Here is a 10662-nt window from a genome sequence, read left to right as displayed (position 1 = left end):
GCTCTGATGCCATGTGAAAACTGAATATATTATTATATTACAAGTTATGAATAATTTACAATCACTAATGTGTTTATATAGGCTATTCTAACCTAATGGGCTCATGGGCCAAATACAAATTACTAATAGAAGATTACTCCTAATAATAGAATATTTACTATTTATTTACAACAATTTACTAACAAAATTATTTGAGATCTCCATCTGGACTTAATTAAGCCATTAAAATCTAATTGTGAAGTTGGATGTCGAGCAAAACCAGAACGTAGAAGCAAAACCAACATTTTCTCGTAATACCTACAATTGGATTATATTTGTTGAGAGAACTGTAAATCGTTTTGTAGTACCATAGTTTCAGCCCAAATTGTGTCTTATAAAACCTTATATTATTTATAAGGCATCGAGTATGCCTTTCCTTAATTGAGGGCTTGGACAAACTTCATTGTTGCCTGTGTTTTATCCTCTTTTGCCAATAATGATATAAGTAAATATTGAAAGTTCTCTTATTTTACCATTAGTGAACGATATGCTCACATTTATGGTTGAAATGGAAATGATAGAAACCAAGGTATCACGTAATCGCATGTTTTCGTTTCTAAGAATAAAGGAATAGTGTCAAATGAAATTAAAAAGTGAAAGGGACGGATGGATTCTGAACCAATCCAAGCATTGGTAGAATTTTAATTCTTTTACCAATCAAAATAACGATATTGTCAAACAAATATAGCCATCATAATTTCAATTTTCCCATAAATTAATTCAATTATATTAAGAGAATAAGAGAAACCTCGCATACCTTCACTTTCATAGTATAAATTGGGGAGTGGTGTGAAGATATGTAGATACAATACAAGACGACCATGAGAAGGTGCAGACATTATTGAGCAACAGAGCTTGGTTAGCGAGAGATAGTGCCTGCCAAGTGTTGAAAGATGTCATTTCTTTCTTTCTTTCTGGCAACGAAGTCAGTTTCTTTCACAGTTTTGTAGTGGTTTTGAGCGAGAGCGAGAAAACCTTCTTTCTGAGCTGTTTCTATGTCCCAATTGGAATCCACCAGAGCCGCTTTCACTTGTTCTTTCTCTCAATTGCTTTATCAGATTCATTTATTTCGACGACGACGAAAATGATGCCCCGCTCAACAGCCTCATGTAAACACGTCTGTCTACCAGCGGAGCCTCTGTCTCTGCGCTCGCTCACACTCCCAATCTGTCCGTGTGCGTGCGGAGAAGAAGAAGAAGAATCCTCTTAGTAACGTTTTTTAGGGAACTCCTAGCCTTTTAAATGTTATGGACCGTTAGATTCATCTAACGCTATTTATTTATTTATTTATTTTGATAGAAAATGTTTAATTGAATGAATGAATGAATGATAATCGTTAGAAGAACAACAAGATAGGCCACCGGTGAAGGGATTCGAAGAAAATGATTCGGCGGTTATTGTGTGTGCAGAATCAGAGTGCGTCTTCTCCTTCTTCATTGTTCTCTTCCACCAACAACAACAAGAAGAAAAAACCCGTTGTTCTCTTGGGGGCACCTCAGGTAAGTTGCATTAATTAGGTCTTCTCAATCAAATTCTCTCTGTCTCTCTTTTATTCATTCATTCGTTCAGGTCTCCACTATAGTCCTTGATGCACTTTTAACCGCTTCTGCTTCTCCACATTCTTCCTTTGAGGTATAGTATAGTATAGTATAGTATTGGATTTAGGTTTCATTTTCAAGTGTTGAGGGAATATTAATTTGTTTATCTATCTATCTATCTATCTATTTAGGTTGCGGCTATTGTGACTCAACCAGCAGCTAGAAGGGATAGGGGAAAAAAACTTACGCTCTCTCCCTTGGCCAACTATGCTCTTGAGAGGGGCTTCTCTTCTCATCTTATTTTCACTCCTCAACGTGCTGGAGACGTAACTAACTACTTAATACTTCTTAATTGTTTGTTACTATTATTATTATTAATCACAAAATTCAATGATTCATTCATTCCCTCCCTCCTGCTCCTGCTGCAGGATACTTTCTTGTCAGATTTAAAAGCTTTGCAACCCCAGCTATGCATTACGGCAGCTTATGGCAATATATTACCCACCAAGTTTCTAGATATTCCCACTTTCGGAACTGTCAACATTCACCCTAGCCTTTTGCCATTCTATCGCGGTGCTGCTCCTGTTCAAAGAGCATTGCAGGTCCACCTTTTTCCTTCATCCCCATCACATGTCAACAATTCTCAATGCTTATATATTCATTTCTATTTCTATACTAGGATGGTGTTAAACAAACTGGAGTATCCTTAGCATTCACTGTTCGTGCACTCGATGCTGGACCTATCATTGCCACTCAAACAATTCAAGTTGATGATCATATCAAGGTGAAAATTTCTCTTCTCTTTCTTTGCTACAAAATAAAAGCTATTGTCGCTGTTTTTCTTAATGAATTTTTTCAACTGCTGGTTTCAATGAATAATCACCACTACTGCTGCATATTATATTCAGGGCTGTGCTCCTTTGATTGTATTTATTAATAATATCTTAGGTACATGATCACAATATTTCGCAAATGTCATGTGCTACCTTTCCATCATATACTTTATCCTCCTTCCCTTCAGAGGACATTTATCTATGTTTTACTTTTTGAGAGTTCATGCATATGCAAAACCATTGGATGTGTGTGTTTTCATAGCTCTCATGTTTTACTTTCCATCATATGACTCATTACGGGTCTTGCGCACACTCTCTCTTCTTATTTGATCAAATTTACTAGGACGCTATTCTTTTACTCCCTCTTCCTAACAAATCTTTAGATACATATATATGTAGGCACCTGATTTGCTTGAGCTTCTGTTTCATAAAGGTATGATTCTTCTCTCCATGGATATTAATTTATCTTTTGCATTCCTATGTTCTTTTTCCTAGTTTTACACTAAGCTTTTTGAGTTCAGACCTTTTGATATAAAGTCATTGTTAAGAATCAGTTCTTATCTTTATTTGACAAAGCAGGATCTAAACTTTTGATTAGGGAACTTCCATCCATATTTGATGGATCTGCAAGAGAGAAGGCACAACCCCAAGATGATTCTAAGGCTACACTGGCACCAAAGGTAGTGTTAGTTTTGATTATGTTAATCAGAAGGGAACAAGAAATGATTTCCCTATTGATATTATTATTAGTTCAGCATATATCAGATCTTCCATTGCTTTTGCCCAATGTTGCTTGCTGGACTAGTTAAAGTTGTTATTTCATATTAACTTTTAGGAATCTTTTCTATTTCTGAAACCACATTGATGGCTCAAAAGCGCAACAAGGTTATTCCATCTCTTTATATAATGATAATATAAGTTCCTAATCCTTTGAGACAATCATTCATAAAACACATGGCTTACTTTTAGCCTCCATATTCCTAACAAAACTTGTAAATGATAATTATACAGAATGGAAGGGAGCGCATCAAGTGTTCACCATGAACACTAAACAAATTATATTGTAATTCTTGGATGTGGTGACACCTTGCATGTGTTCCTACTTCCTATAATGAAAAAAGTCTCACTGTGCAAAAAATAAGCGGACTACTGTTTGTTTCTGACCACACCTCCTACTAAGGTACATATTAGGTGTAAGAGTTGTTAGAGCTCTATGAGTAGGGAAAATGCAAAATGAAATACTTGAACTTATTGCTTGTTTCAGATGAAAAAACAAACCAGAAGAACACAAACTCCAAGTTCTCCTATCTAGTTTTGAGGAGTAATAAGAAAAACAGGTCTTGAAACTGTGAAAAACTGGTCAAATTGGGGAGAACTTGTTGTGTTCCTTTAATTTCACTCCATTCTATATCTTGGTTATCCACAAAAAGAAAAAGGAAAAAACTTCTTCACTATATACAGTTGATGAATTATTTTACTTACAAGGAATTAATCTGATTTTCGTTTTGCTACTTTATGCAGATAGGTCCAGACGAATCATGGCTATTCTTTGATCAAGAAGCATTTGTTCTCCATAACAAGGTAAACTTCATGATTTTCTTTGAACTGTGCAGTTGTGACGCAACAATTTTAGGTTCGTGCATTTTCAGGGTGGCCAGGATCTAGAGCGAAGATTCTAGTAGTTGACAGAACTGGTCAGAAGAAAACTTTGGAGATTAAAATCATAACCACTCGAGTTTGCACTCATGAAAGTGTGCAGTTCAATGAAGCAGATGATATTGCATTTGTCGATGGTGCACTGGTGTTTCCATGTGGAAGGGGCACCATGCTTGAGGTATGTGTAGTTCTGAGAATCAACCATGAAATTTCAGTTATCACTGTAGAGTTAAATCATAGTTGCGCCACCTAGACAGGTGCTTTCTGTATTCCATCTTCAAATGTCAAAAAAAAAAAAAAAAGACAGGTGCTTTCTAGTTGAGGTTACAGGTTTTAGTGTAATCTGTATGCTAAGCCCAATTTCTACGACTAACATATGTTAGGAAACCAGAAGAGAACTACTCCCAAAGTTGATCTTCTAAACTGCCATTTTCTTTTTAATTTTTGGTTTGTCTCAGTGAGAAGCTCTTGTTTATCCCTATACAGTTTAGATTCTTCAATGTCGGTAAATATAAACAATTTGGGTAATGACTCTTCGGTATAATTTAGCATGTGGCCAAAACTGAATGGATTGTTTCTTTTCATACAAAAATAAATTTGTCTCCAAGGTGCTCTTTTGACTGTAACCTAGAAATTGTCCATTTGCTTTTAAAAGTCATTATTCAGTAGTAAACAGTAATTCTAGGCCAAAAGTGTAGTACTTGTTTGAGCAGTTGCATATTGAAATTCAATGCTACAATATATTCTCACAAGCTGATGTTTATGCTTAAGTTAACCAATGTCTCTAACTGAAAATCACTATTTAGTTTAGTTTATACACGAGCTTTGTAAATAAGGGGATATTCCCTTCTTGTTCTTTTCACTGATTGCTCTATGGAATCCTGTGTTACTTGAAATTGAAACTAATATTCAATACAAATAGTATTGGATGAAGCGGAAATGTCTCCGGGGTCCAAATTGTGCACATGCGGGCTTATAAGTGTATTTTGTAACTTGAAATGCAGAATCTCTCTCTAAATCTGTAATTATATGAAAATTTTATGGAATATATCAAGAAGTTTAATGAAAACTACTTGGTTTGAAAGATACTATTGTTTAATGTGTTTTACTCTATTGCACGAGGACTAAACATTGAGGAAGCACACCAATGTTTAATATGAAAAAGAGCACTTTCTGAATTTAGTGATGTTGTAACTCAGGTATTGGAACTTCAGCTTCCTGGAAAAAAGGTAGTTAATGCAGCTGCTTTCTGGAATGGCCTGCGGGGACAGAAGCTGAAGAAATTATGAGCAGTGGTTTATCATACAGAAAGCCATATTTTAAATTATCCTCCGGCTGTTTGGGCAATCGATTCTTTTTGTTTTGAAATTATTTGAGTTTTTCATTTTCTATTTTTTATGATTTCCGGATAACTATCATGTTCGGATTCTTTTATGTCAGCACATATATAATAGATATATGTTTTTTTTTTTTGAAACATATAATAGATATATGTTGGAAGTCAAGTTTTGGACTTTTAGTGCATAAAAAGTCATTACATATATATATATATATATATATATATATATATATATATATATATATATATATATATATATATATATATATATATATATATCACAAAATGGGATAAAAATGTATGGTTGATAACTGCAACGACATTGATATGCATAGGAATTTAAGGTTTGAATTCAGAATTTCATATTTTTCTACCTTTAAGGTGTGTGAGTTTAACTACTAGATTATTTATGGGGAAAAAAGATACTACAGATTATTGAGAAAAAAACATAGATAGAAGAGAAGACAATAATAGAGAATTGAACTGCTGCTTTCAAATTAGATTGTGTGGAAGAGTGCTTTGGCAAAAGAAAGATGGTGCTTTATTGAGTAAACTGTATCCATATTTATATATGGGGGAACATATCTCATCTACAACAATCCCCTTACAACTGCAATAGTAACATCTACTGCGTGAGCTAAACAAAAAATATATCATCTATTATTCTCTATATATATCCAACGCACGCACTAGTATTTATTATTGAACATATTAAACGAGGGATTGAAATGTAAACATAAGAAAAATGAATGCACTGATAGTTTCAAATATACAGAGCGCGGCTACACTTTATTATAGCTTCAGGATGGCTCTCAATGATCATAATGGTATAATCATTTTTTAGTTGATAAGAATCAATGATCAAGGAGTACTTTGTAATGTATTGTGCTCACGGAAAGTAATAATAATAGATTCAAGTAATCATCATTGCTTCAACTTTATGGGTCCACTCGCCGGAAAGTAATAGATTAAAGTAAGGGTAATCATCATATTTAAAATGATAATTCTTTTATTTTTCATGATTATAGAAGATGATTCTAAATAACAAATATGATTGACTATATGTAAATTTTTTAACTTAATACTATTTTTAAGTTTTTTCAAAATATGATTGACTATATGTAAATTTCATCAAGTTCTCCTTCTCCATATAACAATCACATAAATAACCATCACGACCTCATAATTTGAAAAGAATTGTCCAAATAATATATATATATAGACCCTAGTGAGCAAGCTACTATGGTCCATGGCCCTCACTCACTCACTATTATGTGGAACACTAATTAAGCTTTTGGAACATATGTCCCCATTAATAATTGCGGTTTATAATATAATATAATACTCCTAGTAGTAATATTTTTCACATTAATTAATTAGTCCTCTGAAAATCCTTTTGAGCTATATAAACACCACTCATCTAATTCACTTTCTCACTGATCTCTCGATCAATCCCTGACTTTTGCTTTATTATAATTATAATTAGGTACTAGCAAAATGGGTGCACTTGATTACCTCTCCAACTTCTGTGATACTGTAAGTGTAACCACCAGCACCATTAAGAGGTCCAAGCGCAAAGCAATGCAGGTAATTAAGATTAACATTTAATTAATTTCTCACACCAGCTAGCTGCCTAGTTTCATACTTCCTTACTTAATCCATCATGTCACTGTTGTTATAAGTTAGTTAATTTGACTTTTTTGATACATTGAAAAAACTATTATGTATACATCAGTATTTGCTTATAACAGTGACCGGATGGAGTATTTGCTTACTAACTACTTACTCAGAGCATGTATAATTTCAGACAGTTGATATAAAAGTGAGGATGGACTGTGATGGTTGTGAAAGAAGAGTTAGAAATGCAGTGACTTCATTAAAAGGTTGTTAGTTGATACTGTAATTATATAGTACTAGTGAGTTTGAAAGAAGGACATGCATATTATGCGATTAATATTGAATGAATCGTCTCGATGGATTGATCTGCAGGTGTGAAATCTGTGGAGGTGAACAGAAAGCAAAGCAGGGTGATAGTGAGTGGTTATGTTGATCCAAACAAGGTGTTAAAGAGGGTAAAGAGTACTGGGAAAGTAAGAGCACAATTTTGGCCTTATGTTGAACAACATCTTGTTTACTATCCTTATGCTTATGGAGCCTATGACAGAAGGGCACCCTCTGGATTTGTTAGAAACATTATGCCGCCGGCTGCCTCATCCAATAATCATCAAGATGATGAGAATCTTGTCTCCCTTTTTAGTGATGACAATGTAAATGCATGTTCCATCATGTAATCTAATAATCGTCATTAATCCAATTCATCAACAAAATATAATCAACTTGGCTCCTTCAAATTAAAACAAATCATCATGAGTAATTTGTTAGGACATGTTTCTAATATCAATAATTCATTTACTTATCTATGGCCCATTTTACTTATTTCAAATTTTAAAATGAATTACTAATTAAAGTGTCATAATTTCTACAACTTAGATCAATCAACTTAGGTCAAAAAAAATAGTTTAAAACTAAAAAATAAGAATCATTTTCATGATGTGATGACTGATTTAATAATTATTCATAGGCCCCGCGTGCGCCTAAATAATCTTCCACACAAATTAAAAATAACTTCTTTTTATGTGAATCACTAATTGAAAATAACTTAATCCCTAAATTGTGGCTTTATAAATTGGCTTTTTTATAAATTGCCATTTTTTTATACACTTTGTTATTGGAATGACATGTAGTATTGAAAAAAAGACATCTATAGTATAGCCCACAACACACAAGTCGCACATCCCAAAATTTAGCCTTTACTGCTATTATTATAAAACTATACTAAGTGTATTTTGAATGGCAATAACATGAATAATCAACTGTTATATTTATTAATAGAAGGCAAATGTACTCCACCATTTTGTACCTTTTGAATACTATTTCTCATTCTTTTTAAATATATTTTTTCGATAAATGTACTTAATGCGATACAAGTATCGCATGATTGAATAATAATACAAGCAGTGAAACGGTCCGAGTAGTAGGGATTTTAAATCCCTTAAATAGGTGATCAATGGTTTGATTTCCGACTTCTACATAGTTGATTGAGAGAGGAGGCGGTACAAACTTGATATTATACCTATAATGTAGTAATCTAGAAAGAAAGAAAGAAAGAGGACGCATGCTTGCTTTATTAAAAAAGAGCAGTCTTTTTCCTTGAATAACCCTATTGCTCAAACAATTTAGAAACACTTCCTATGCACAATTGATGGTCCAGACTCATCATACTCAGCCTTTGCAATCCACATCTGCACACAGTGGAAGGGGGATATTAGTTTGACTCATTTTTAGCAATCATATTATATATATAGATAGATAGATAGATTAGTATAGTAAGTAATACATTGAAAAACCAACATATATGAATCAAAGAAAAAGAAGAAACCTGCTGGAAAGTGCTCAAGGAAGCCAAGATAGAACCACCAATCCAGACACTGTACTTTCTCTCAGGTGGTGCTACCACTTTGATCTTCATGCTACTAGGGGCTAATGCAGAAATTTCCTTGCTCATTCTATCAGCAATTCCAGGGAACATAGTTGTACCTCCTGAAAGGACAATGTTACCGTACAGGTCTTTCCTGATGTCAACATCACATTTCATTATAGAGTTATATGTGGTCTCATGAATTCCTGCAGCTTCCATTCCCACCATTGATGGTTGGTATAAGACCTCTGGACACCTAAAACGCTCAGCACCGATAGTGATCACCTGTCCATCAGGCAACTCATAGCTCTTCTCCACTGCAGAGCTGGTCTTGGATGTTTCTAGCTCTTGCTCATAGTCAAGGGCAATGTAAGCTAGTTTTTCCTTCATATCCCTCACAATTTCACGCTCTGCTGAGGTGGTAAAAGAATACCCACGTTCTGTCAGAATTTTCATCAAGAAATCAGTGAGGTCGCGACCAGCCAAATCAAGACGAAGGATGGCGTGTGGGAGGGCATAACCCTCGTAGATAGGGACTGTGTGGCTGACACCATCACCAGAATCCAACACAATACCTACAAAAATAAATAAGCAAAGTAAACCATCATATTGGAAAAGGAAATAAGAGAACAATTATAAATTACGATGACCTAAAAAATAGATATGCACCTTGGTCGATAAGGATATTTGACAATTTTAAAACTTCACTACAACAGATAAAGTTTTGTTCTGGTAATTATTAGGTATGCCAGTTCACATAATTGCAAGTTGTCTCATATTGTTAGTCTCAAATATTTGCTTTGAGGTTAAGTTAGCTCAATGTACATACAAGCAAGTAAGCCAATTAAACCCGATCATCATATGATAATAATCATGAAATGCTTACCAGTTGTACGACCACTGGCGTAGAGTGAAAGGACTGCTTGAATTGCCACATACATAGCAGGGGCATTAAAAGTCTCAAACATGATTTGAGTCATCTTCTCACGATTAGCCTTGGGATTAAGAGGAGCCTCAGTTAAGAGAACTGGATGTTCTTCAGGGGCGACACGAAGCTCATTATAAAATGTATGATGCCAAATCTTTTCCATATCATCCCAATTGCTAACAATACCATGCTCAATTGGGTACTTGAGAGTGAGGATACCACGTTTAGATTGTGCCTCATCACCAACATATGCATCTTTTTGGCCCATACCAACCATAACACCGGTATGACGGGGACGACCAACAATACTAGGAAACACAGCACGTGGGGCATCATCTCCAGCAAATCCAGCCTGAAAATGGGTACATTACAATTACATTAATGCAAAGGATAATAAAAGAAGAAAAAGAAAAAATAATGAATGGGATGATTCATATATACCTTGACCATTCCTGTTCCATTGTCACAAACAAGAGGTTGAATATCCTCAGCGTCTGCCATCTTCTTCTAATATGACTCACTGACTAGCTAGATGAACAACAAAAAGTGAATTAATTAGTATTGTCATGTAATGATCAGATGAGATCAATAAATATTCATTAGATTAAAATAATAATCTGAATACAATTGTAATCTATGAAGCATGGATACTCTTTGGATTAGGCATGCCCGGTGTCAGGTGCGCGTAACGTAAGTGTCCGACACTGGACACTAACACTTATGAGTTATGTCACTTTCTTAAATTATTATAGTGTCAATATGTCAATGTCATGTATGAGTATATGTATGTTTATGCTTAACAGATTGTGATGGCAATGACATTGTAGAAAATTAACCAATTAATCAACGCA

The 10662-nt window shown here is 34.4% G+C and overlaps 3 protein-coding genes and 1 long non-coding RNA gene across 6 annotated transcripts; 3 read left to right on the top strand and 1 right to left on the bottom strand.

Moving 5' to 3' along the window:
- Positions 1-1311: 1311 nt before the first annotated feature.
- Positions 1312-5571, top strand: LOC123906687 (methionyl-tRNA formyltransferase). 2 transcript variants are annotated; one of them, XM_045956656.1, is made up of 10 exons: positions 1313-1538; positions 1609-1671; positions 1769-1903; positions 2006-2179; positions 2257-2361; positions 2810-2843; positions 2990-3090; positions 3932-3991; positions 4044-4244; positions 5266-5571. In XM_045956656.1, the coding sequence occupies exons 1-10, from the start codon at positions 1422-1424 to the stop codon at positions 5353-5355; spliced, it is 1080 nt and encodes a 359-aa protein (XP_045812612.1). In that variant the 5' UTR covers positions 1313-1421; the 3' UTR covers positions 5356-5571. The 2 variants fall into 2 exon arrangements, with proteins under 2 accessions (XP_045812613.1, XP_045812612.1); XM_045956657.1 differs by lacking the exon at positions 1609-1671 and having other exon boundaries at positions 1312-1538.
- LOC123906688 lies at positions 4243-4594 on the top strand. Its single transcript, XR_006808961.1, has 2 exons — positions 4243-4323; positions 4374-4594. It is a non-coding gene; the product is annotated as an uncharacterized LOC123906688 (long non-coding RNA).
- A 1147-nt stretch (positions 5572-6718) lies between the features above and the next one.
- On the top strand, positions 6719-7825 carry LOC123906686 (heavy metal-associated isoprenylated plant protein 21-like). Of its 2 annotated transcripts, none has more exons than XM_045956655.1 (3): positions 6719-6992; positions 7196-7288; positions 7395-7825. In XM_045956655.1, exons 2-3 carry the CDS (start codon positions 7234-7236, stop codon positions 7694-7696), a joined length of 357 nt encoding a protein of 118 aa, XP_045812611.1. In that variant the 5' UTR covers positions 6719-6992; positions 7196-7233; the 3' UTR covers positions 7697-7825. The 2 variants fall into 2 exon arrangements, with proteins under 2 accessions (XP_045812611.1, XP_045812610.1); XM_045956654.1 differs by having other exon boundaries at positions 6725-6992; positions 7213-7288.
- Positions 7826-8375: 550 nt separating this feature from the next.
- On the bottom strand, positions 8376-10454 carry LOC123906685 (actin-97-like). Its single transcript, XM_045956652.1, has 4 exons — positions 10253-10454; positions 9770-10163; positions 8845-9458; positions 8376-8707 (listed from the first exon to the last, which is right to left on the bottom strand). The coding sequence occupies exons 1-4, from the start codon at positions 10310-10312 to the stop codon at positions 8642-8644; spliced, it is 1134 nt and encodes a 377-aa protein (XP_045812608.1). The 5' UTR covers positions 10313-10454; the 3' UTR covers positions 8376-8641.
- Positions 10455-10662: the final 208 nt, after the last annotated feature.

This window comes from Trifolium pratense, linkage group LG2 (genome assembly GCF_020283565.1).
Source record: "Trifolium pratense cultivar HEN17-A07 linkage group LG2, ARS_RC_1.1, whole genome shotgun sequence".
Classification (NCBI taxonomy): Eukaryota; Viridiplantae; Streptophyta; class Magnoliopsida; order Fabales; family Fabaceae; genus Trifolium; species Trifolium pratense.
This window is presented reverse-complemented; position numbering and strand designations above follow the sequence as displayed.

What these genes read in the sequence shown, in the direction of transcription:
- LOC123906687 (XM_045956656.1), top strand. Translation starts at nt 1,422, where the DNA reads ATGATTCGGCGGTTATTGTGTGTGCAGAATCAGAGTGCGTCTTCTCCT. An exon ending in CTCCTCAACGTGCTGGAGAC is followed by an intron (nt 1,904 to 2,005) that starts GTAACTAACTAC and finishes CTCCTGCTGCAG; the next exon opens with GATACTTTCTTGTCAGATTT. An exon ending in GAAGGGGCACCATGCTTGAG is followed by an intron (nt 4,245 to 5,265) that starts GTATGTGTAGTT and finishes GTTGTAACTCAG; the next exon opens with GTATTGGAACTTCAGCTTCC.
- LOC123906686 (XM_045956654.1), top strand. Translation starts at nt 6,903, where the DNA reads ATGGGTGCACTTGATTACCTCTCCAACTTCTGTGATACTGTAAGTGTA. An exon ending in CCAAGCGCAAAGCAATGCAG is followed by an intron (nt 6,993 to 7,212) that starts GTAATTAAGATT and finishes GTATAATTTCAG; the next exon opens with ACAGTTGATATAAAAGTGAG. An exon ending in TGCAGTGACTTCATTAAAAG is followed by an intron (nt 7,289 to 7,394) that starts GTTGTTAGTTGA and finishes ATTGATCTGCAG; the next exon opens with GTGTGAAATCTGTGGAGGTG.
- LOC123906685 (XM_045956652.1), bottom strand. Translation starts at nt 10,312, where the DNA reads ATGGCAGACGCTGAGGATATTCAACCTCTTGTTTGTGACAATGGAACA. An exon ending in ATGGAACAGGAATGGTCAAG is followed by an intron (nt 10,164 to 10,252) that starts GTATATATGAAT and finishes ACCCATTTTCAG; the next exon opens with GCTGGATTTGCTGGAGATGA. An exon ending in CGCCAGTGGTCGTACAACTG is followed by an intron (nt 9,459 to 9,769) that starts GTAAGCATTTCA and finishes TTATTTTTGTAG; the next exon opens with GTATTGTGTTGGATTCTGGT.